General features: G+C 36.6%; 2 protein-coding genes across 3 annotated transcripts; one reads left to right on the top strand and one right to left on the bottom strand.

Annotated features, from left to right (window-relative positions):
- Window positions 1–1,438: 1,438 nt before the first annotated feature.
- Window positions 1,439–8,664, top strand: LOC114141897 (uncharacterized). The gene is made up of 11 exons (XM_028012793.1): window positions 1,439–1,848; window positions 2,013–2,079; window positions 2,212–2,260; window positions 2,545–2,655; window positions 2,757–2,891; window positions 4,544–4,607; window positions 4,736–4,776; window positions 6,484–6,600; window positions 6,822–6,844; window positions 7,871–7,970; window positions 8,089–8,664. The coding sequence occupies exons 2-11, from the start codon at window positions 2,014–2,016 to the stop codon at window positions 8,358–8,360; spliced, it is 978 nt and encodes a 325-aa protein (XP_027868594.1). The 5' UTR covers window positions 1,439–1,848; window position 2,013; the 3' UTR covers window positions 8,361–8,664.
- On the bottom strand, window positions 8,644–18,611 carry LOC114141898 (tumor necrosis factor receptor superfamily member 6). 2 transcript variants are annotated; one of them, XM_028012794.1, is made up of 7 exons: window positions 16,337–18,611; window positions 15,939–16,080; window positions 15,726–15,851; window positions 13,293–13,442; window positions 10,847–10,903; window positions 10,645–10,749; window positions 8,644–9,367 (listed from the first exon to the last, which is right to left on the bottom strand). In XM_028012794.1, exons 1-7 carry the CDS (start codon window positions 16,337–16,339, stop codon window positions 9,243–9,245), a joined length of 708 nt encoding a protein of 235 aa, XP_027868595.1. In that variant the 5' UTR covers window positions 16,340–18,611; the 3' UTR covers window positions 8,644–9,242. The 2 variants fall into 2 exon arrangements, with proteins under 2 accessions (XP_027868595.1, XP_027868596.1); XM_028012795.1 differs by having other exon boundaries at window positions 15,939–18,611.
- Between the last annotated feature and the right edge of the window lie 5,948 nt (window positions 18,612–24,559).

The following is a 24,559-nucleotide window of genomic DNA, read 5'->3' as shown; positions in this document are numbered from 1 at the left end:
ATAACCTTGGCAAGTTTAGGTTGAAAGTTTTCTTATACTTTCAACAACATGTTTTTTTTTTTCCCTCACAGGTGGAAATATTAAGTGTTTTAGAGAATTTTTTTCTCTCAAAAATGATGCGTCTTTTAGATTATCTTTTGAAATATGCGTCTCATTTTCTCTGGGAAAATGAATGAATGAGTTTTAAATCGGTTTGTGGGAGCTGTTAATGACCTACCTGTGTGAGCTCAAATTTTAGTAGATTTGAACCGAGTAATCAGGATAGTGCGTCTGTCACAACATATCTGGAAGGTTTGCTGAGAGGATCTATGACATTTCCTGACATTTCTGTTTTTTACATACACAAAAAGGAAGAGATCAGTTCAGTTTCATTCAGAAATTTACGTACACCTTCATGGAGAACATGTTGTTTTTTGTTTTTTTTTCTCTTGAATAATTTTTCTTTCTGGGTACAAAGTTTTGAGTTTCCAGTATCAAAGTTGTGCATACATGCTCAAATATGCACAGGTTCCCCCATTATTTGGTTAAATGTCTCTTGGTCAGATGTATCTCAACCACATGCTTCTAGTTGCCACAGTTTTAGCTCTATGTTTAAACTGGTAGAGTTCATTTAAACCGGTTTTGGGAAGAGCCGGATTATTCCCCAAACAGTTTAGATGTGTGTTTGGAAATCCATCTGGCAGAAAACAATCCCACAGTACAATGCTACCACCAACATGCTTTAAAGTATGAAATGTTCTTGTGGAGAAATAGACGCTGTTTTATGTAAGTTATACTGCCCCGCAGCATGATACAACCGCCACCATGCTTTACAGTTTGTACAGTGATATTTTTGCCCCACCTCAATCTTATTAAACCTTTCTTTAGAGGGCGTGTTGCTAGTTTATTTCGAGCCTGAAGATGGGTGTGGAGCTGGGACTTAATTTCCTGGTAAGCGCACTACTATGGCTTTAATGTGGGCACAGACGCAGGTTTTCCAGCAGCCTCCAGTTCATGTTAGGTTTGAGTCACTGTGGGTTTTGGGCTGTTTTTGAACAGTTCAGTCATTTTCCTGACATCTGATGTCACCAGTTTCTGATTAAATTATAACATTTCAGATGAGTTTATGTACTTCTCACTGGAACTGTACACAAAGAGTCTGAAAATGATAAGCACATTGTTAGACCTGTAATGACATCAGGGTGCGAGCAGACCAGCTTTATTCAAGGTTTTCTTTTTTACATGACTGAAGAAGCTTTTATCTTCACCAAGAGGAAAATCTCTGACCGTACTTTCAGTAAGAGAGATGAATGATTAGAAAAAAGATGCATTGTCACTATAATGACTAATTTGTTCAGTGTCACGTCTTGGCGAATTCAGGGAACTATCTGAACACTTCTACCTCTTTTCACGCCCATCATCATCAAGTTTTTTTCAATGAAATTCTGGGAGTTGGACATTTTGGTTGCTTTTTTTGATTGAATAAAGAACTGAACTCAACAAGAAGAAGTCTTCTTAGAAAACAACAACCAAATCAGACGTGAAACCCATCTTGGTGTTGTGAAGATCAACTCCTTCTTCATGTTGTTGTGCAGACGAGCTTTTAGTCAGATCTTACAGTTTAAACGGAAAGTGATGACACTTTTGAGGCATAAAAACTTAGACAGTTGGCTAGTGTGAGAGCGCTGAAAGTATAAACACCACAGCAGCAGCAGTGAGGGGCGGAGGAGGCAGGAAGACAAAACCAGGTAAGGAAATAATGACACAGATTATGGTTAGAGTCTGAGAAGAGAAGAGAAGCCGAGGCACTCACCTACAGGAAGTTCGACAAAACAATAGAAGCAGAATACAGGGAGAACTTTACCGAAGGTAAGGTCTAATCATTTTTATTGTTTATTATCAGGAAATTTAAAAAGTATATAAATGCTATTGTGTGTTTTTAAAAGTAACAAGAATGAGCGACACATATAGAGCAAAACATTTTCTTCAGTACAATATAGTCACCTGCAAATCGTCTAATTTCTCGCCTAGAGAATGGGGACTGTGCAATACTTCATGGCTGTGCTGTTATCTGCAGAGTTGGTGCTCAACTCTCCCACGGTAAAAAAAAACATTTCCTCATCCTGTTCACCTTTACTCATGACTGAAAGAACCATGTTTCATACTTGGAAAAATAGGTCAAGTGTATTGAAATGCATGAAGATATTCTTCTTATTTGTACTTAATTATCAGAGGTTGAAGAGGATGGCGGATAACAAGAAGTGTATCGAATGCCCTGCAGGTAAAATTGTATTTTCATGTGTAGGGATTTTTTTTTTAATGTCTTCTTTACAAAGTTTTAAACTTACTTTGTGATTATGCATTAATAATGTTTGTTAAATATCTGTCATTCTGTTAGTGCCCTAATGAGTTTCTACTCTCTTCATGAAAAAAATGACACAGGGCCCTGTCATCTCCACTCTACGACCACATCCTTGATTTATATGCACTATGGGTCTGCAGACACTCATGGCACTCGTTCCCATCCTGTTGTTCTTACTTGTTTCTTCCTCTTTCTTCTGCCAGGTGAATTTCAGAAGTCTTGTTACGAGTGCAAACCCTGTCCTGATGGATATTACACCGAAAGGAGCAACCAGGAGCCTTCGTGCCATCCATGCTTCAGAGACTGCCTACCAAGTAAACAAATATGCATCGATTCTACCCTGAATAACTTGATGCATGCATGTGAGGTCATCAGCTGAGACTCGGCTCTCATGTCTGGCTTTTGGCTCCTTTAGAGTATCATCTGAAAGAAGTTCAGAGCTGCACCAGAACAACCCCCTTGAAATGCGAGTGTGAGTCTGGTTTCAGATGCATAGACGTGGATCCCAAAGGGAACTGCAAGCAGTGTGAAAAAAATAAACCCCCACCAGGTAAATCCTGATAAAATCCTGTTTTAATTATGATTAGACAGTTAGAAGTTATATAGTTTAATTAAAAATTACACAGGCTGATCAAATACATAACAACGCAACACAATCTTAGGAGTAATCCCGCCCAGAGTCGTAAAATGAAAGGCGATGTCTTTACTCAGTCGGGTTCTGATAGTTATCAGGAGTTTTTGCACAACCTCAGTTTAGAGAAACGGAAAGAAATCCCGACCAGACAGTCAAGCTAATGGTTAGTCTGATCTAACCCTTCTACCACATTTTAACCACTTCAGCCATACAGGCATGATTCAGATACGGGGATTTTATGAGCAGTCAGTATCCTACCTGTAGCAACCAGCTCTGTGAAGGAAACTGAAGGAAGCTCATTCAAAGTAATAAATAATGAGGGAAAATGGCTTCTTCCAAAACATATTTTAAATTAACAGTTAGATTATTTCAAGTGTAGAATCTAAGGAGACACATTGTTTGAGGAAAATAAAAGAAGCTGTTGGATTGCACCGTGAAATGTTAAAACTTTAATGTATTCTTGTTTTTAAGTCAAAAACATTTCCTGTTAAGTGAAAAACTTTATGTTTCACAGGATGTGAGATCTTTATAAAGATTCAAACCCACAGCTGTGTGTTATTTATTTATGGATCATATTATAAACAGATTGGTTTATTATGGTGACAGACTAAATTACCGTCTAGGTTTATCTTTATTGACTATCATAGTTTTCAGCTTTAGTTGTGATATTCAGACATTTCTACTTCATCTGCTCTGCTTCTCTGTCATCCATAGGTTTTAATTACGTGTATCATTTTCTAGTGTGCTCTTTGTTTTTATTTAAAATCTAATTGAAATTATCTTTAAAAGATACTTTACATCTGCTTGAGCTTAACTAGTGAGAACTAATCTCTGCTTCTATAAACTAGATGATACAAAGTGAAGGTAAAAAAAAACAACTGCTGGATGAAAAAATTTATCCCCTTTAGATCAATATCAAATAATTATAGATGCATAAAACATGGAGATAATAAAAAAATAATAAAGTCTTCCTGGTTTGATGATGTTGTAAGGCTTAAACTACTTTAAATACTTAACATTAAGTCAGATGTTGTGTCATTATACTATTTTTGTATCACGTCAAATGACATCTGAGAAAAAATGCGAACGTGAAACTGCCAGAATTGCCTCTTACTTAATTTGACCTTCATGGGGAAGTTTTAAGATTGATTTGAACTTTACACAAAAATCTTTATGCTGATTAGTGAAGACTGGTTTGGTTTACCCACCTCAGAAGATAAGAGCGTGTGTGGGCAGCCAGTGAGGTGCTGCTGATGCATCTGTCTGTGTTCACTGCCCCCAAGTGGCTGAAATATTGTTATTAAAGATTTTTTAAAAAGACTAAGACTGTGTGGGTTTGAGTCTGTGAGGGACTTTTTTTACATGTTGTTATTAACATACACAATGAGAGAAAATAAGAGAATAATATGGTTGTATGTGAGAAAACAGCAGGGACAGTGGAGTCAATCACTAAAAGTGGCATTTTATTTTATTTCAAGAAAGAGTGAAAACAAAAAATGATACTTTGAATCATTTTATTCTGGTGAAAACTGAAACAAAGGTGTAATGTTTCTCTGTCTCATCTCCAGCAGTGACTGTGGGCAAAGACAGACAGACTACCTCACCTCAGGATAAACCCTGCAGCTCCTCCAGGTGAGTCGTGGTTTTCACTGGATTACTGTTAAAGTACTGAGTAATAGAGAATCTGGAATGGGTTTGGAAATCCAGCTGGACGGTGACGTCTGCTTTTGTTCACATATTTTCCGTTTCATCCCTCTCAGGTGCGGTCCTCCTGCTCCGGCCCCCACTAATCCCAAACCAGGTGAGTGTGTTTGAGTCTGAGGAAAAACTTTAACAGCTGTTCATTATGTTCATGTTTTGTGGTTTGGACCAAAAATACAGCGCTTTTCATATTAATAGGTATTCAATTATAAGTCTTTTTCAATATTTTGCTACATTTCACTCTATTCTGCTTGGCAAAATAGCTGAAGCTCAGTCTTATTGGAGAACATTTGTGATTTTTTTTAATAGATTTACAGTTGATTCTCTGCTGAACATTTAACATTTCAATGTAGCTATCGCTGTATTTTTTATTTTTGTTCTCCTGGAAGTTCAGCCTTTGCTTCAGTCTTGTGAGTTTTGCAGCTTCTGTCAGATTTTCTCCCATGTTTGCTCTGTATTTAGCTCCATCTGTCTTCCCGTCAACTCTGAACAGCTTCTCCGTCTTGTTGAAGGAATGCGGGCCCACAGCATAATGCTGCCACCACTCTTTCACACAGCCAGAAAGCTTTTTTTAAGAACAAGCATGCCTGAAAACTGGGTACATCTGCTTAATTATCTAAAAAATAATAATTGTCAAGAGGAAAACCTTAAATTTACACCCAAAGTGACAGTAATGCTTTTCATATATTTTAATATATTTTGTTTATTGTTGATCATTTTGGTTGTAACTCAATAAACCCCTTGGATAAAAAAACATATCAAATACCAACGTATCCATCTGAAGGGAACAAAGGTTTTTCCTTGGTGGTTATGTTATGCCACACCAACCTTATCTCTACAGATGGCGCTAAAGTGCCTGACAAATACTATCAGCTTGCGTTTGCACTGCTCCACTCTGGTCTCTGTGTGTTACCCCACACTGGTTATTTCTGGTTGGGTTTCACTAAGCAGATCAGAGGCTGTCTTTTAAAGTTTGTCATCAGGTCAGCTTCTTGCTTGTTGGCTGATCAGAAGAACACAAACCTGACTGAATATTTTCATTAGTTTTAATTAGACTGTCCTCATAATGCTGCTGCAAGGCTTTGAAAAAATGCATGAAAAGTTTTTATGTCTACTTTTTAGGAAAAATTGTATCATTTACATTCTAGTAGTCAGAGATTTTACAGTGAAAGGCTTTTAATAGATCCTAAACACATTTTAAGAAAGGAGGGAATAAATCTTTTAGGCTCCCAGAATGAGAAACGTCTTGCCTCCATCTTTGAACCGTCTTGATTCTGTTGATTCTTTTAAGAAGACTCATTCATTCAGACTGGATCCTCACTGGTTTCATGCTGTATGATCTTCATTGTATTCTGTTTTTATTGTTTTATGTTTCTATAATCTGTTTTTAATGTTTGTTTCTATTGTTTGTGGTTCTCTGACCTCTGAAAAGTGCTTTATGAATTAAACTGACTTTCTTACCTACACAAAACATAGTCAACGCAACAAATCCTGATTATGGGAAAGAAGTCAAATAAATCACAGATAATGCAGAAAATTAGACATAAGATATGAAAACTGCAGCAATTAAATGTCTGGCTACTATCCAGGGTTTTATTTCTTGTTTTGTGAGAGAACGGTGAAGTTAAGAACTAAAAATAAAAAACAGAAAGCTTCTTATTCAGTAATATAATTAGTATTACTTGTTCTGTGTTTCACTTATCTACTTTTATATACATGTTTTTTTTTCTGAAAGTTTTATGTTTTATAGCTTTTTGGGATTTTTGCGTTGCTTTTAGTTTTCACTATTTTTATTTCTCTGTCACAGGACACACAAGCGCTGAGCTGGCGGCCATTTTGGGCCCGGTGGTCTTCATAGGATGCATGGCACTTGTGATCATGTTCTGCATCTATCAGCCCCGGGATGAAACGTGTTTCCGACAAAGTAAGCTGTTCATTTACATTCAGGACAGTTTCTGCGGCCTCTGCTGAACTTTGTAATTGAATCAACTCAGAAGAATAATAAACACGTTTAAACTGAACAGTGCGGCTATGAGTGTGACTGAAGATCTGTCGTGAGGTTTCTGCTACATGAATGATGAACATGTAGAGTCATCACTGAAGTTCTGAAACTAATTTTATGTTACTCATCATTCTGTTTTTCAGTTATTGCAAAGCTGTGTAATGAGGTATGTAAGCCAAGGTTTCTGCTACCTTTACATACAGTCATGGTAAAAACCCCATCCTTCAGTTCTTCTGTTTCAAAGCATCATCTGATCCTAAAAGTATAACCTGAGCTGCACAAGACACCAGCCAAGATCCAACACTGACATGATTTTTAAATAAATATTAGCATGAAACAACTAAATAATAAGTACACCCTATGGCTTAGTACTGTGTAGAGCAGTCTTTAGCAGCAGCAGCTTGACTCAGCACTGTGTCAAGCAGGTGGCCCCACAGTTTACTATCAAATCCTTTGTGGTCAAATCTTATGACTGCAAGTCGCCCAGCTGCTGTGTGTTTAAGGTGGAGGGGCCATTTCAGCTGAAATGCTGACTATTTTCACCCAACATGACATTTTTAGTCTCCAAATGTTTTGACTTACTGCTAACAATTCTTCCAAACAAGTCACTTGTCCTGTTTTATTATTATTATTACATCAATTGTTCATATGAAGTTGAACATTTGACGTGCTAAATAAGGCTGGTAGAGTCTGAGTTTGAGGTTTTTCAGGATCATTGAACTTTGCACACTAACGTGGTTTTACAAAATAAAAAAGGAAGCCAACATGTTGCTTGCCTTAGCCTATTCTCTCACTGTCTTCAGTCGATGTGGATGTCTCTTTTGTGCGTTTTCCCCTTTGAAAATACACTTTCTCATTGTAGAATGATTAATTTCAAATTATTTGGAAATGGCCGTGTACACACTCCAAAATTAATGGACAGCCAAAGATGATTCTCCAGGGTCAGAGTGCTTTAAATTTTTCTTTTGTTTACTTCCTACTGTGGCATAATCATGTTTTTTAATATAATATTGTGTTATATACTTAATTTTAAATAATGTTAGGACATGGATCAATCTAATTTTCATCATGTATTGATGCATAAAACCCCAGAACGGTGAAGGAGGGGATTTTTTTTTTACCAAAACTGAACAGATTTTTGCATGATATTTCTTGCTGTTCTATATAAATTGATGACACGGTTCTTTTTTAGGAAGGGCAAAATGGCAGTCGCAAGGCAAAGGAGTCGACTCATCAGTTCCCCAGAGACACTGCGAAGCAGCAGACGTCCCCTCTTTCAGACGCCAGTCTTGGTACTGCTGAGTGAAATAAGTCTTTTCAGATGAACTTCTTGACTCGCATGAATTCATAAAGAAATTATGAAATGTTTGAGAACCAAATGATCTCCTATGTGTTTTTTTTTCTTTTTAGGTCCAGTCCAGGTCCACAATCCAGGCACGGTCATCTTCAGCTTGCTCAGCCACTTCACCGGTCCGGTGGGGCCGACAGATCTGAACGGAAAGAGAGCGGAGAGGGCGAGCCACGAGGAAGAAGATGAGAGAGACTGTCCCGTGTTTCATCCCACGCCTTCTCCGAGTATCCACCTCTCTAAAGAAGAGGGCGGCGGTGAGACGGAGGATGTTTTCTTCCCCTCACAGGAGCAGGGGAAGGACTTCCACGTGTCGAAGGAGGAGGCGCTGTGATGTGTCAAAATGATCCGAGATTTGTTCTGGAGGACATGCTGGACTCGTTTAAAGAGAGGAAATGTAAACCTTGAAAACACAAACACAGGCAGGAGGAGAAAAAGATCCATCTTCCTCTGGCAAACTGTGGAAGGATCACAGTTGTATTTTTTCCCCTGGTGGTTAAGGAAACCAACATCACGCCTAACTTTGATGAAAGCGGGAATTGTGATATTTTTGTAATTTATAATTTAAAAACTTTTGTAAATATTATACATATAATACTAGATTTGACTTGAGACACTTTGAGTGAAATATTTGTTTTATTTTGCATAAAGAAAAATAAAGAAATACAGAGGTTTTCAAAAAGAAATTTTGTACTTAATATACATGATTTGATACTAAACAGCAGCTCCAAGTCTATTTATATACATTTATACAGTATATATATTTATACTTAAATATATATATATAGGCCTTAGCCTATATATAGGCTTTAGCCTATATATAGGTTTAAACCTGTTAGAGAAATTTCTGAGTGAGAATCTCATCACTGGCACTTAAATATCCTTGTCTTATTATGTAGTACATGTAGTATAGTGTACCATAGTACATACCTATTTAGCAAAATACCAAACAGTCCATGCAGGACTATTATAGTGTCCCACTCTGTGTGTTTAGGTGGAATAAATCTTCCAGTTTTTGTAGGGTTAGTTTTTTGTGTATTGAGATATCCTGTAGTTTTTGAACAGCATTAGTAGCTGAACCGTCCACTGTAGTCCTCTTCATTATAACGGCTGGAGCGATGTTTGTCTCCATCCGTCTCCAATATCCAGGAGATGTTGTTTCTTTCTTGTGGAAGTGAAGATTTTGACAAGTAATTTCGTTTTCCAAGTGCAGGATTTAATCCTTTATGCATAAATCGATGCAGTGGTCACATTTTCCACACACCTCCTGGACCGGCTTGGACACATCGTCATCCACTGCGCGCAGAGGGGCTGTCACAGTTTTTTCAGGCAAAAAATAACCTGAGAAGCAAAATAGAAAATATTTTTAAGTAGATCAACAATATATGGAGAACATAAAAAAACAACTTATTTACATTTTTGCATCCAAACAATATGTGTATTTTTCTATTTTGATCATTTTGTGTGCAACATTTATGTGCAGCTTTAATTTGCATGGTCAGTTTTAAACAATCAGTCAATTTTCTAGGGATGCACCGATTTATTGGCCGACCGGTTTCCTTCATTTTGGGAGATCGGTGAACAGCCGACACTTGCATGTAAAGCCGATCTTATTTACTTCAGCAAAGGTCTAAAAATTGACCACTGTTCTGTTCTGTTCTGCAGTAAGAGAGGTTTGACTGACAGACTGACCCATCAGATCATGTTTGCATTTAACAATAGTCACCCCACTGTTACCAACTCAGAGACTTTATTGCTATCTTTAGTGACATTTCAGACAAAAAAATGGCCGAAATCAGAATTGGCAAGTCAAGCTTTTTAAAGATCGATCAGAAAACTGCAATCGGTGCAGCCCTACCGTTGTTGTGTTTCTGGCTTTCCAAAACCTGTCTATTGTTTGTGCACAATGTTTTATCAATTCTAATATAAACTGTTATTGGTCCTTTAGCCTGGTGTGTTCAGAGCGAGACAAGTAGACAGGCTGCAGAGGATGGATGTGTGTCTGGGTCAGGTGACCCAGCTGCCCTCATCTATAAACCAAGCTTCAGGTGAAACACACGGAGCTTAAACACTAATGAAATCTTAAAAATACATTTTCTGAAAAAGAAAACAGCATTTTCAGTAAATTCAGTAAAGTAACCTTTTCAGTAAATTTAGTTTTCAAAATATGAAATTGAATCACAATAAAATATGACATAAGAACCCAGATTATTAGCAAGTCACCAAAACAAAGTAAATATTTTACTGTTAGGCTGATACTGTCATGTTTAAACATGAGGAAACAAAGGGGATTTTTCATGGAACAAAAAGGCTCATCACATCGTTGAAGTATGTGTGTCACCTTGTTGCCATCCCTTTTTGAATAATATATTGTATTTTGATCAAAGGTCTGCTATTCTCAGCTTTCAGGATGCGACACTTTACTTTGATTGTGGCATCAGCCTAATTTGATTTTCATAGATTTTCCACACTGATAAATTTCCTCTCGGAAAGAAATTTCAAAGGACTTTGAATGCCAGAGTGATCAGATAAAACATAAACTGGAAATGATTTTGAGTATAAATTGTATCGTGCCCTTAGGTTGGATTTTAATAGTTATTCTCATCTCATCATCTCACCGTGATTGGATCTGATCCAGTGCAGAATTGGCTTGATTTTTGTCATAACAACTAGAGCAATTCCAGCACACAGAAGGGCGATTATCACCAGGAACCACTGAGTATCTGCAAAAAATTAAAAATAGATAGATATTCAAAGAATTTACAAGTATAAGAATAATCTTAAGAATTTCTATTTCATATTACTGTCAGCTCATCGTACCTCTGATTTTATTATTTGGTGGTACAGTTGTCTTGGTTGTGGAGGTGGATCCAGCTACTAGAGGAGGAAGAAAGAAAAGGAAAAACAACTTATCAGTTCAGTGCAGATGATTAGAGGAAATAAGAGAGTTTCGTATTTCAGATCGGACAAAGAGTTTGTGTGACACTTTCCTCAATAGTAAGCAAACAATTGGATTGAAGCACAAGCATGCAGTAAAAGTGCATAAAAACTTATTGTGTTTGAATTATTTTATTCAACAAGCCAAAGTTTTACACAGTTTTAACACTATTGTGCGTCTCCATTGGATAAACCAGTGTTAAGAGAAAACTAAACTAAATCAACATTTGTCAAAATCTACATTTGTATCTAAATAAAACAAACAATTGTTGGCCAACAAACATGAGATCTTTTAGATCTTCAGCACAAACTCCAATAAAGGTTAAGTGTTGTCTCTGCATCTCTAAGAGCTTTTATGCTCAAATTGTTGTCTGAAATGCTGCTTATATATGCCAAAGTTTCTCATATAAATTATATAACTTTGCTAATTTTCAACAGTTTCAAAAGAATCCATGATTTCTCATAGATTCAAATACTGTGTTTGAACCAATCATTTTTATTCAAAAATGATCACGTTTGAAATTTTCATGGTGCAAACAGGCCCAGTCACCATCAATCACATAATGCATTTTCCCTCTGATTGGCCGATCGGTTCATTGTGATTGCTCCTCTTCCCAGAACCTCATTCTGCCAGTAACTTCAGTTTCCTTTCAGATTGTGACCCAACAAGTCTGAGCCAGAAGAAGACTAGAGCAGACTGGGTTGGGACTGGTTGTTTTTCTATTCTCATCAAACTGGATGAAAAGTTCTTGCTCAACTTCCTATAATTGACAGGGCCCCAATTTTTTATTTTATTTTTTTTATTTCTATGAACAAAACATCAGTAAATAAATTGTGGAGGGCCCCCTGTCGGTCAGGGTCATAACTTTCCCCCCTATAGAAGCCCCTGCCCAGAGGCAAGAGGAACAGGTGCCACAAACAGCATACATTGATTCAACATTGATTCAACACTGATTAGCCATTGCCATTTCAATCACTAGTATTCATCCACAAAACAACATTGATTCACTGACATGTTTTCAACATTAGTTAGTTTGGTTAATTGAGTGATTATTTGTTTGTCGACCTTGACAAAAAATAACTTTTTTGACCATAAGTCAACATTGAATCAGCATCTTTTGCTATCTAGGATCATTTATCCTTTTAATATTTCTCCCAGATTACTGTAAAAACCAAGCCAATATCTCATTGCAATCCCTTTTCCTTTGACTTATAGATAAATCTTAGATTTTAATCAGTTTAATTTGTATTTTGATTGTTCAGTTCCCCAGTTATAAAACTTTCATTGTAGATCATATAGTAATTGTTTAAGATAGTGTTATATATATAAAATATAGTGTTAGTATTTGTTTGGGTGTTTCTTTATGCTGCTCAAATGATTTTAGTTTGATTTTGTTTTTATTTAAGACTCTTCATCTTAACTAAAGTGTAATCATTTTAGTGTTAACAAGCAATTAGCCAAATATCTCTACTTATGTAAATTCTTCATGAAGATTGCTCATCTGGCATGAATCAATTCATCATTAATTCTGATTTTTGATAGTTAATTACATTTATCTATGTTAAAAAATGCAACTTGATGGGTTCTGCCCCGAAATGTTGATTTTCAGATACAGATCTGAAAAAAATCAGAGCCTATTGCACTGAACCCCACTGAGGACCTCCTGGATATTCCAACAAATATTGATTTCTGAACTCTTCTTGAGTTAAAACATTAATATTGTTGTTTCTAAATGAATACCAACTTGTTTTCTTTGCATTATTTGAGATCTGAAAGCACTGCATTCTTTTTGTTATTTTGACCATTTCTCATTTTCTGCTAATAAATATAAAATATTTGCTGTGAATTTTGGAGACATGTTGTCAGAAGTTCATAGAATAAAAGAACAATGTTCATTTTACTCAAACATAAACCTATAAAAAGTAAAATCATTTTGCAGTGGTCTCTTACTTTTTTCCAGAGCTGTAGATATTAGAAGAAAACTGCAACCAGACAATAATAAATAAATCATTTTTCAGTCAATGAACATTAAACATTTAAGCTTTGGTGCTGCAAGCGTTAGAGAGATTAGGTGCGATTGCACAAACATTACATTTCCTGCCATGCCAGGCTTATTTTGGTGCCACAGATATGGAAACAGAAACTGTTTGTAGTAACACAGAGGAAACCTATCTATATATTGGGGCTAGAATAGTTTCCTATGTGATAAGAAGAAGTTGTTTGATAAATTTGCAGTTTTGTGTGCAAAAGTACAGAAGGAGCCTAAAGTCTGTAGAGTAAAGTTTTAGTGTCTAACTTGGTTGGATGTGCAGAGAAGCTTTATTTCACCTGTAGTGGACGGCGGCGGCGGCGTGGGCTTGGTGGTCGTTGGGGCAGGCTCACAAAATGTGCAGGACGCGTCTTTGCATCTGTAGCCAACTCTGCACTTGCAAACAGTGTTTTGGGTTCGTGTGCAGTTTGACACAATCTCAAAGTTAGCTGCAAAAGACAAAAGAAACAGTCATGTTTGAATATACATCACTTAAAAGAGACTATTCAGATTTAGTGACTTAACGAGAATGTACTGCAAGAGAGTGACTTTGTATTCTATGTATAAGATGGTCCAAAATGACTCAGATTTTTGTTTCAAGTTATCAGACAGATTTATTATCACATCTTCTTTAGAAGAATTCATGGCTGGTATTTCTTAGTGAAAGCATCGTTTCGATTTGATGAAACATTTTCTTTCTTTCAAAGAAGCCACAGCTTGTGTGTTCAAAATTAGCAAACAGAAAGCTGTCTAAATTACTTCCACAGAGCTAGAGTCATAACAAAATATGAGTGTTTATGAGACATTTTCAGTTATAATTTATCAAAAAGCAAAGAGAACAAATAGGAGTAAGGTGATCTGATGATACCCTCATTCATAAATCAATTCCTTTACTGCACAAATGTTTAATATTAAAGAGCAAAACTTCCACCTGGAAGATTTTCTGATTTCACTTTAAAATACTAAAAGGAAATGATGGTAGGAAAGTTCCTCCCTTCAATGTGACAGACATGCACAGAGCAGCTTTTAACGTTTCAAAGCCTGGTTTATTAAATATTTGTGATTTAAAACCTATTTGGTGCTTGTCAAAGAACAAAATCTTTCAATATATTGCTTGGTTTTCTGAAATATTGGTTCCATAATTGATACATTTAACTTTTCACGTCAGACCACTATAACAACCTAATAAAAGGGGTAAATGTGGATCAGGAGGAAGAGTATAGTTGTTTTGCAATCCAGAAGTTGTAGTTTTGAATCCAACTTCATCTTAGCAGGTGTATGAAGGTTTACTAGAGTGATCATGGTGTTAGCGTAATGTGGCTTTAAGTCTTATGTGTATGAAAGTAGAAGCATTGTAAAAGTTAAGTCCACTTTGAAAACATGAACAGTTGTGTTTTAAAATGCTTTCCACATTACTTATCTTATTACTTTTACACAAAGTGGTAACTTTGTTTCCGATGAATGAATTGAGGTTTTTCTGTCATTGAAAGGTTAAAAGGTTTTATAAAACCGTCAAGAAGCTGATCTTTGGACTTTTTTTTTTCTTCTTCTTTTGCTTTGCAAACTGCAAACTGTTAACAGTTTGCAGTTTGCGTTAAAGATCCAAAGCACAACAGAAACAGTCATGCTGCAAGGTCAGCAAGTTAAATCTTTCTGTGGGTTGAATCATTTCCACCTAAATTCGTTTCCATTCACTTTAATTGACATGGAGCCCCTGTGTGTGTAGTTTTTTGACATTTTCAACACCCACCTTCCTCTTGCTAGATTCTAAAACAGATAAATGAACTTTTAAGAAGTTTTCATGAAAAACACATTTCACACAGATTCTCCTAAAGGGAAAAAAAAACTTGCAATATTAAAAAATGAAAGCCTCCAAATGTAAACATTGCTATTTCAGACTGAGAACAGAGAATGTTTTCACTTTGGTGCTGATTCTCTTTTATGTTTTCCACTGTGACATTTAGAAATAAGGCAGATAGGTTATTTTTGCTCACCTGTAGCAGCGGAGAGACATTTGCATCAGTATATTTTTCCATTTGCTATTTTGGTGTAATTTATGTTTTTTTACTTTTCACTTACATAAAAACGGTCTGCTTCTAGGAGGGCTGCAAACATGACTCTCTCTCCTAGCCTTCATTACAGATGGTTTCACAGACCCCCCATGTCTCTCCTCCGTTTCATCTCTTTCTGACTGTCTGCCCCCCTTGGTGCATAAACAGGGAAATCCCCTCAGATATAACAGTTTATTTCTGCTGGTAAGCTTCTCTGAAATCATGATCCACCGCCAGAACTGAGTAACATTCAACTGTCTGACTTCTACAGGTCTTTTGCAATGAAACTGGTAAAATTTTGCGGTAAGAGCAGCAGATTACTCACTCTCACACATCACGCTCTGATCGCAGAGTCAGAGTTCACACAGAGAAACCTGGACCACAAGGTTGTATAAAGAAGAAGAGACAGTGGAGTGTGTGAAGCTGTGAGTATCTTTACAGTAATGCTTGATCATGCATATGTTCAAAACAAAACCAGTCTATATCTACTCTGATTGTTTGGCGATAGTGTTGTAGTCAAAGCGGGTCCTGCTGATGTCAGAGCTTACTAACCAGTTTTACGTTTTTACTGGTGACACATCATTTATCAAAAAAAAAGTAATTTCATGAGACATGGACATCAATAGCTCAGATTAAAATACTGCAAGTCTTCCCATCCACGTTTACTGTAATGCTTCCTACCTTTCTTGCAAACATCACAGACATTGCAGTTCCCTTCCAGGTTGTAGATATCTGTGTACCGATTTTCAGCGCAGGGCTCACATTCAATGTCACAACTAGTTTCTGAGCGTCTAATGTAACGATAACCTGGAGCAAACACAGAGCAGTTTATGGTTAATGACATTGACACTAGGCACTTTAAAATCCATAAATATAAAAGCAATGTCACACTACCTGGCCGACACATTGGACAACATAACGTGGGATTGCGAATCGGCCATTTATATTCCCTGTCGTTGCACTCGATGGCGACCCCAGAGGAGAAGAAGGAGAGACTCCACAGCAAGGAGAACATGAGATAACAGAGATGCAGCATCTGGGGAGCAGCAAATAAAGGGAAGAAGAAGAGGTGGAGAAGGCAGATTGTTGATTGTGTCAGGTAAGAGCAGATGCTACTGCAGAAAGGTTGTGAGAAAAAGAAGATGACTTTTATTGGTTGGTTTCCTTCACATAGAAACAATTACTATTTAAAGCTGATTTTGTAAAACCTCTGAATGTTTTCTTTTGTTTATCAATCCAATTAAAAAGTTAATACATCATGAAGAAGATGAAGATATGTTGCCTGTACTCACCATGAAGGAGGCGCTGACAGAAGAAGATGCTACCTGGGACCCTCTGACTGTAAGACTGAGAAAGTAGCTGAAGTGTGTCAGGGGACTCTTCTCTTAAAATGTCACAAGTGACTCATCACGAAACCTGTCTATTTAGTCTGTTTTCTTTTGCTCTCATCCTCTAGCTGCCGCTCCTCCCTGGACCCTCGACATCTGTGCACAACAACATGCACCCCCAACCGAGAACAGCCTCCATGTTTTTCCATCTTCTGTCTCGTTTCGTCCAAATACAAACTTTTGGCTGAAAACAGTCTGACACTTTCCCCTTTTTCATTACTTTCCTTTTTTTCTTTTCTCTGCTTCCTTGTTGTCATGTTGCTTGATGATGAGTGTAAATGATTATGTACTACTCATCTAACCCCAACCCGTTTGATTATACTTACAAGGAAGTGAGAAAGATAAACATTCAAAGAAGTGACTGATGATTAGTTCTGCAACTTCATGAACACTTCAGTTGATACTAAGTTAAGGTATCTTAGTCACTTTTAATTCATAGAGTGAGTAACATTGGTATTGAACATGTCAGTGTTTACTTAATGATTAAAAAGTGCATCATAAAAGTTTATGGTAAACCCAAAGAAATAATACCAAGCAAGTAAAGAATACACCAAAAAAAGCATAAAAGGCCAAGATTACCATTGACATTTCTAATTACATAGAAAACAATCTTATGCCCTGTTCTCAATATTCTTAGCATAAACTGGTTTAGTCCTAAATATTGACCAACCAGAAATGTTTCTCATCATTGACGTATTGCATAATGGTAAAAAGAGCTTGATGATCTCTCTAAACCGTCACAACGTCACTGTTGCAAAACACACTGATGCTACTTTCAGCAACCAGACACTTTGAGCTGTCTTGTTCCTGAAAATGTGCTATATAAATAAAATTACCTTACCTTACTAGTTAGACACATTTTGAGCTTCTGAATGTGTCACTGAGCGCAAAATCATCTCAATTTGTAATCTTGTAACTCCTCGGAAGATTTCAGTCTACAATCTGAAGTGCTGTTTTTCAACAGGAAACACAGAAAGACTTAGCACAACAAGTACAGTTCTTTCATGAAAATACTAAATAATGCACTTAACAGCAATGGCTTCATACATACTCACGACGCAAGACTCCACTTCTGAAGTGAAGCAAGTTCTCTGTTAGTAAACCTGCAAGCTCTATTAATATAATCATGCACTTCCCCTTTTCCCTTTATCATAGCCCCAACTTTGCCCACAAGAACATTTGTGTTTAGAAATATCTCTGCAACTAGTGTCAATACTGCGCTGTGCAACAAGGCTGAGAAAGTTTTAGATGTGTTTTAACGTCTTATATTGAGATGCTTTGTGTGCTAGACCTTGATAATAAGAAAGCTTTTTATCTTTTTACCACCAAAGTTTTTACCACCAAACCAGATGATAATTGTTACCAGATGTTAACTGTTTTAGAAATACTGATAAATTGCAATTGATTTGTTTGCTTTTAATGCTTTATGCAGCTTTTTTTCTTCACACGTGTTCATTACTTACTAATCAGTTTAATGACACGTAGCTTAGTGGAGTTATTCATTTCTTTATCTTTGTATGTGTGGATTAGTGAGATTCATACAAACATCTGATGTGATTTAGCGCAATTAGAAAACTGTTAATGTGTTCGAGTTCCTTTCCTCAGCTCAAATACTGAACTTTAGCTATGTTTTCTTTGGTATCCATGAATAAAACATTGTAGTTTTTACCACTAAGTTAGATAACAACAACAAGTCTTATTAGTCATGGGGTTTTTTTTGTCTGGTGTATTTATTTACTTATTTGCACTGCCTTTGAGAGTTACTAATTTATGCAGAAACAGAATCTTGTCAGACTAAGTTACCAAATAATGTGATGGTATTGAAAATACTGCAGACAGCAGACATGTCAGCCAGCAACTTGTCAAATGCATGCAGACAAACACAAAGTTAGATGTGTTTTAACGTTGCATTCTGTTATGATCCTGAGGTGTGATTCAGTTTTTCTAGTGAATGTGAGTCAACTTCCTTTTCTGTTAACAGTTTCTTCTCATAAGGAGCTACAGGTTGACCATCAGTGCATGGTGATTGACTTTTACTGTTACGATCCAGCCCCTTGTGCCAGTGATGGTTAGCTCTACAGTTTTCTGAGTAATTTACAGCAGCTTGATTTCATACTTACCTTGTTCCTTGAATGCTCCCAGGTCAATGAAGACACTAAACTTCTGAACTCCGTTCTCTCACTAGCTTTCACTCTCCACCTATTGTATTCTCTTCTGGACCTTTATATGTCCCCCAACTAGACACCAGAAACATCTGCTGACCAGGACTTTATCGAGTCTCAACTTATCCTGTTTCCACCCTCCTCTCCTTCCTTCAAACTGTAAAATCCAATCAAATTAGACTTTATTTATGTAGCTCATTTCAGCAACAAGGCAGTTCAAAGTGCTTTACATCATAAAAACATCAAAGCATTGTCCAGAAACCAGTAGCAAAAGTTAGATTTTGTCAAAAGCCATCATCAAGATCATCAATGCATGTCTAATATGTTGGTCAGTGTTCCAGTGATTATGTTTAAAAAGCAACTATAAACAGGTGGGCTTTTATTCTAGACTTAAGGGTACTCAGTGTTTCAGCTGTTTTCCAGTTTCCTGGAAGTTTGTTCTAGATTTGTGGTGCATAGAAGCTCAATGCTGCTTCTCCATGTTTGGTTCTAGTTCTGGGATGCAGAACAGACAGAAAATATTTAATTTTCTGAAAGTATGAAAGTATTGTGGTGCTAAACCTTTCACAACTTTATTATTATAGTATTTTATAATCTATTCTTTGAGCTACAGGGAAATTGAAGCTCAAAGAGATACGATGTGAAGTGTAAGGACTTTACAATTGAGAGCAACAGCGTTCTGGATCAGCTGTCTGAGTTTTTAGACAGACCTGTGAAGACACTGTTGCAATAATCAATGTGACTAAAGATAAAGTCATGGATGATTTTCTCCAGATCTTGCTGGGAAAATCATCCCCATGAAGAAGGAAATATTCTTCAGGTGATAGAAGACCGATGTTGTAAGTGTCTTTATATGACTCTGAAGGTTCACGTTTGAGTCAATCACCACACCTAGATTTTGGGGCTGATCACTAGTTGAGAGTCACCTGGTAACGTCTTAATGTGGAGCTTTGTTTCAGCTGTGTAGTTACGGTAACTAATCTTATTTCTTGTTAGAGTCTGAGCAGGTGGATATTAAATTTGTGGGGTCCCAGGACTGAACCTTGGGGTACTCCACATGTGACTTCTCTCCACTTAGAGGTTACGTTGACACAAAGAAATCCCCGTTCTTTATTTAAGATTTGAACCAGTTGAGTGCTGCACCAGAGTCTCCAGTCGTTTCAATAATCCGTAATGGTCAACAGCGTCAAATGCTGCACTGAGGTCCAACAGAACCAACACTGTGGTTCTTCCACAGTCTGTCTTTATGTGGATGTCATTGAACACTTTGACGAGGTCAGTCTCAGAACTGTGGTGAGACCAAAAACCGGACTGAAAGACAACAAAGCAGTTGGTCAACAGATTTTCAGTAACTTTACTGATGTATTAAAGATTAGCCTTTAATTCTGCACTAGTGATTCATCCAGATTGCTCTTATTTTGTATTAAAGATGATGCTTTCCTTCAACAATTACTTCTGGCCACGTTTAACATGCTGTCCTCTTCCAGACGCTGCAGAACCCTGAACCCAGAAAAACCTCCTTTAAATGCTTTTCTTGTAATTAAACTCAGTCTGTGATTCTGTATGTGGGTCAGAAAACTAAGCTTAAACATTAGCTGCTCTTGAGGTGTAAAGATAAAATAGAAACAGGTCACGTACAACCAGTTTATAACTCGGTGTAATCGCTATTCTTGTTGCAGCTTGTTGACTGCGTATTATTTTATGTGCGTGTGTGACTGTGTGTCAAGATCACACAATTACACACTGACATTTTTTAATAAATATCTGGTGTATTTCATTTAGTTTTTAAAATAGTAGAAAAGGGAATCAGCTTAAGAAAACACCACTGAGATTAATCCTTCCGGCTCTTCAGAGAGTCCAGTTCTCAGTCCTGCCAGAAGATGCAGCTCTTATGCTGCTGCCCTTCAAGCTGCTGCAGTATTTAGTCACTCTACACTGATAAATCACTGACACGTCATTCCTAGACTGTTTTTATCGGAACAGAGAGGGGAAGGCTCTAAAACAACTGAATTTATTGAAAATGTGCTATTAAAGAAGCAAAAGGTTTAAAAGGTTGATTAAATTAATGAACAGTTAAACTTTTCTTTCCTGGTTGCTTTGGGGGGATTTGCCATAAATCTGTAAATGTCTCATAAATTATGGTCACACTTTCTGATTCTCAATGTTTGTGATGGATACTATGTGTAATAAGAGTGAAATATGAAGAATTTAAATGTTGTAGGACTGCCGTTCAACACAACTACTGCATACTACAAAGGTATTAGCACCCTCCAGAGGTTTTCAAATGCCACCTATAAGATTTACATGAGTGTTTGTTTGCTGGTTTGTTTGGTTACTGAAACCCCCTTTAGCTCATTTCAACAATAAACAGCTAATTTTCCACATGCTGATAGAAATTTGCATATAAAGCATACTTTATATGCAAATATTTAAAAACTGCAGAACAGAATGATGTGTGTTCAATTTGTTTCAAAAGTCAGACCTGGGAATGATGTTGGAGTTAAATGTGTTTCTGTCACAGGTTTTGTTACTTGTGTGACTAGTCCAGCTGCTATTAGCAATCCTAGTTTTTGTTTCTGTCTAACACTGGTTCAAACAACCAGAAATGCAGATAAAAAAACTTATTTTACTGCAGTAAATTTAGCTATGTTTTATATGTGCAGCAGTCATATCTGATACTGAACTGAGGATAGTTCAGGGTCTCTGACTCGGGTGGAAATTTTATTTTGTTCTAACTTTTAATTGGAAAGTCCATCTTCAAATTGAGCAAACGGTGTTTTCTTAAGCTGATTCCCTTTTCTACTGTATTGAAAACTAAATGAATAAATGAATAATGGTACAGTATTAGTTTATAACCTTTAGTTGTAAACTAATAACAACTAATAATCTTTACTAATAACTGTAAAGGTTATTAGTTTATCAGTATTCATTACTCTGTGACCTTTGATAATCAATACAGCTGTGATTTTGGGCTCAGATGCATCTTATTCACACCGATACTGGAGAATAGATGTGTATGTCTTAAACTTAGACATATTTTTCAGATTATTATTTTCAAGACTCTTTGAAAAGCATTATTATTTTCCTTCCACTCCACAACTGTGATGTACTTTGTGTTTGTCAGCCACATAAGATATGAATTGAATAAATTAAAGTTTATGGTTGCCGTATGATGTGATATAGTTAACAGTGTGTTGGAAATTTGTAACGGATACGTAATTCGCAAAGTTTTATGATTAGCAGACTATAGTCTGGTCTGAATTATGCTCCATTAATTGCAGTTTGTTTAAGATGCAATTTGTCATTCATGAAGCTTCTCCATTTTGAAGTTTCTAATTAAAAAGTCCAAATCTTTTCTGATCTCACTCTCTTGACTCCTATATCGTCGTTATTGTATTTTAAGTCTCCCCTCTTTAGTCCTATAAGACTGGTGATCTTTTTTTGATTCAATCAAGCTTCTCTCTTAACGAGTCCATCCACTGACTCCAACTCTAACGGAAAATGAGTGTAAGTTACCACCCTAAAGAAAAATCATATCCAGAGTGGCAAGATCACATGGTTACCACCAAACTTCCTTCAATGACGGGGCAACTTGTAGTAGGTGTGAGAACTTCTAGAGGTGAGCAGTAGTAGCCACCAGATTCTCTACTCTGTACACACCCTTTCCGAAAACCAGACCTTGTAACTACGTCTTAGTTGACTCTGCAAGAGTCTTTTTTGGACACAAGTGGTGCCAACTTTCAACATCATCAAACTGATAAGAGGAAGGCATGGATGAGCTCATTTTTCTCAGAAGCCAGGCCACCAAACGTGACCTTCTTTCAACCATAACTGCAGCCCAAAAAGTTTTAAAGGGGCTGCCTCGGGGGATCTGCGGCTCTAAACCAACAGTAACATTCAATCAGAGTATGCAGATGAGTGGATCAGCGATGACTGAGCATCAAACTGCTCTGAAGTGACTGAGAGCTAACCAGCTCATACTAATCTGGAGGTTTCAGTATTACCAACTGCTTGACCGTAAGGATTAGTATGTTTGAACAGAATTTAACATTAAGCTGTACCAGGAACATGTTGACATTTCTGTAATAAAGTAAACAGTCAATCATAAGCCACAGTTTTACGCCAGTCCCCACAACTTTCTTAAAGTGTGACTGTGTGGGAAACTAAGCACTGTATTTTTACGCTGAATGCATGCAAAGCGCCTGTACGCTAACAAAGGCTTAACCTGAAACCAGTTAGAGGAAGAGCTGAGATGAAGAGGCCTTTCTTTGTTTGCTAAGGAAGGATGTGGTTTTTCTGATGAAGCATTCTATTTTTCTTTGTTGAATGATCTTTCATTTTTCCCTCCCTTATACAAGGTGTCCTGTCAGGAAAGTCTACTCTGATTAAAAATTATCTTCTAAAAACAATTTGTATGGCTCAGCTACACATCACTGCACTTTGAACCTTCACCAATTGATTCTGTATTGGTTGGTTTGACCACATCTTTGACCAAATAAAAGATGTGGTCAAAGTCTACATTTTGATATTTATTTAATCACATGGACTAATTTTAAAATAAAGAATAATAATTTTATTTTGGTTCTCTTGGAGTTATTGTTTTTGAGATTTCTTCCGAGCAACATGTAGAAATAAACGGCTATTTTAACACTTTTTAAAACTATTTTTCCTCTTTTTTACGTTTTCCACTGAATAAATACCCCCATCATAAGTTAATCGTGTGAGAAAAGGTCTATTGGGTAACAAGTTGTACCCAAATTGGCCACAGGAGGTCAGTAAATCCCACATAATGTATTTCTTTTTAATTTTAGAGAACTTAAATGCATGAGAGGAAGGAATAAAAATACTCAGCATGTGAGATGGATTTAGACTTTGTATCATCTTAGCAGTAACTAATTGTGAAAGTGGATTTTATAAAAGTTACATAAACTCCTCAACTGTTTTTTTATGCAGGAGAAATAGCTTAACTAATATCCACACGCATGGAAAGACACACAATAAAGAACTGGAAGTTCTTGTCTGAAGCTCATGTTTATGTAAGCAAAAATAAAAGTTCTAAAATTGTGAGGAATGAAAAAGGTAATGAATGGTTTAATCTTACTGTCAGAAAGAAAAGTGCATGGACAATTACACAGAGCTGAGTTATATTGCAGGGTGTTGCTTATAAACCTCTCATTACAGAGATTGATGGATGTGGAGAAACTCAGTAGCGCAAAGTTTACTGGCAATGGTCTCTAAAGTGGGAAATGTTGTGATTCATCTGCATCCAGTCATTGATAAAAGATTTATTTGCTAAATGTAGCCGGAGACACCGCCAAAAGGTTTTCACATGACGGCCATTGATTCTGGAGTGGCACACAAAAATCCAAAGTCAAAATGCAATTTTAGTTTAGTTCTGCTTTTGTCATTTATAAAGAGGTAAGGGTGAGGTTGAAGTGCACTATGTGCTGTGCAAAGTAAAGAAAATACATAAGCAAAGATAAAAGAAATAAATATCAAACAAATCAATTAGTACATAAATTTAAATGTACATTACATGATAGTTTGAGGTTCTTTTATTTCACCAAGAAGTTGAGAGCAATAGATTTTGTCCAGTACATTTAAAGCATAATTAAAATTCTGAGTCACAGAGGTTAAACTTAAAAAAAATTAGAACCTCATTGTATCATCATATCACAATAAAATGAAACTTATCATACATATTAATTATATGCTGAATCATATATTTTAAGTGTTAAATTCTGTTAATTTAATAATTGCAGTTTAAAGTGAATGGAAACCCAAAATTAAAGTACATTATTCCATGTACTTTACAGCAGTCACTGCTTGGTTGTGGCTCCTTTTGCATTAGTTACTGCATCAATGCAGCATGGCATGGAAACGTTCCTCTTCTAAGGTGGTAAGGAAGTCCAGGTTTCTTTAATAGTGACATTCAACTTGTTTGGTGTAGCATATATCATCATCC

The sequence above is a fragment of the Xiphophorus couchianus genome, chromosome 3 (assembly GCF_001444195.1).
Source record: "Xiphophorus couchianus chromosome 3, X_couchianus-1.0, whole genome shotgun sequence".
NCBI lineage: Eukaryota > Metazoa > Chordata > Actinopteri > Cyprinodontiformes > Poeciliidae > Xiphophorus > Xiphophorus couchianus.
Note: the sequence above shows the minus strand (reverse complement) of the source record. Positions and strands in the feature narration are given on the sequence as shown.

Coding starts and splice junctions, on each gene's coding strand:
- LOC114141897 (XM_028012793.1), top strand. CDS start 2,014: ATGGGGACTGTGCAATACTTCATGGCTGTGCTGTTATCTGCAGAGTTG. Junction 2,080..2,211: donor TGGTGCTCAACTCTCCCACG/GTAAAAAAAAAC, acceptor CTTAATTATCAG/AGGTTGAAGAGGATGGCGGA. Junction 4,608..4,735: donor AAACCCTGCAGCTCCTCCAG/GTGAGTCGTGGT, acceptor CATCCCTCTCAG/GTGCGGTCCTCCTGCTCCGG.
- LOC114141898 (XM_028012794.1), bottom strand. Junction 15,852..15,938: donor TTGTCCAATGTGTCGGCCAG/GTAGTGTGACAT, acceptor TGTTTGCTCCAG/GTTATCGTTACATTAGACGC. Junction 10,904..13,292: donor GCCGCCGCCGTCCACTACAG/GTGAAATAAAGC, acceptor TTCCTCCTCTAG/TAGCTGGATCCACCTCCACA.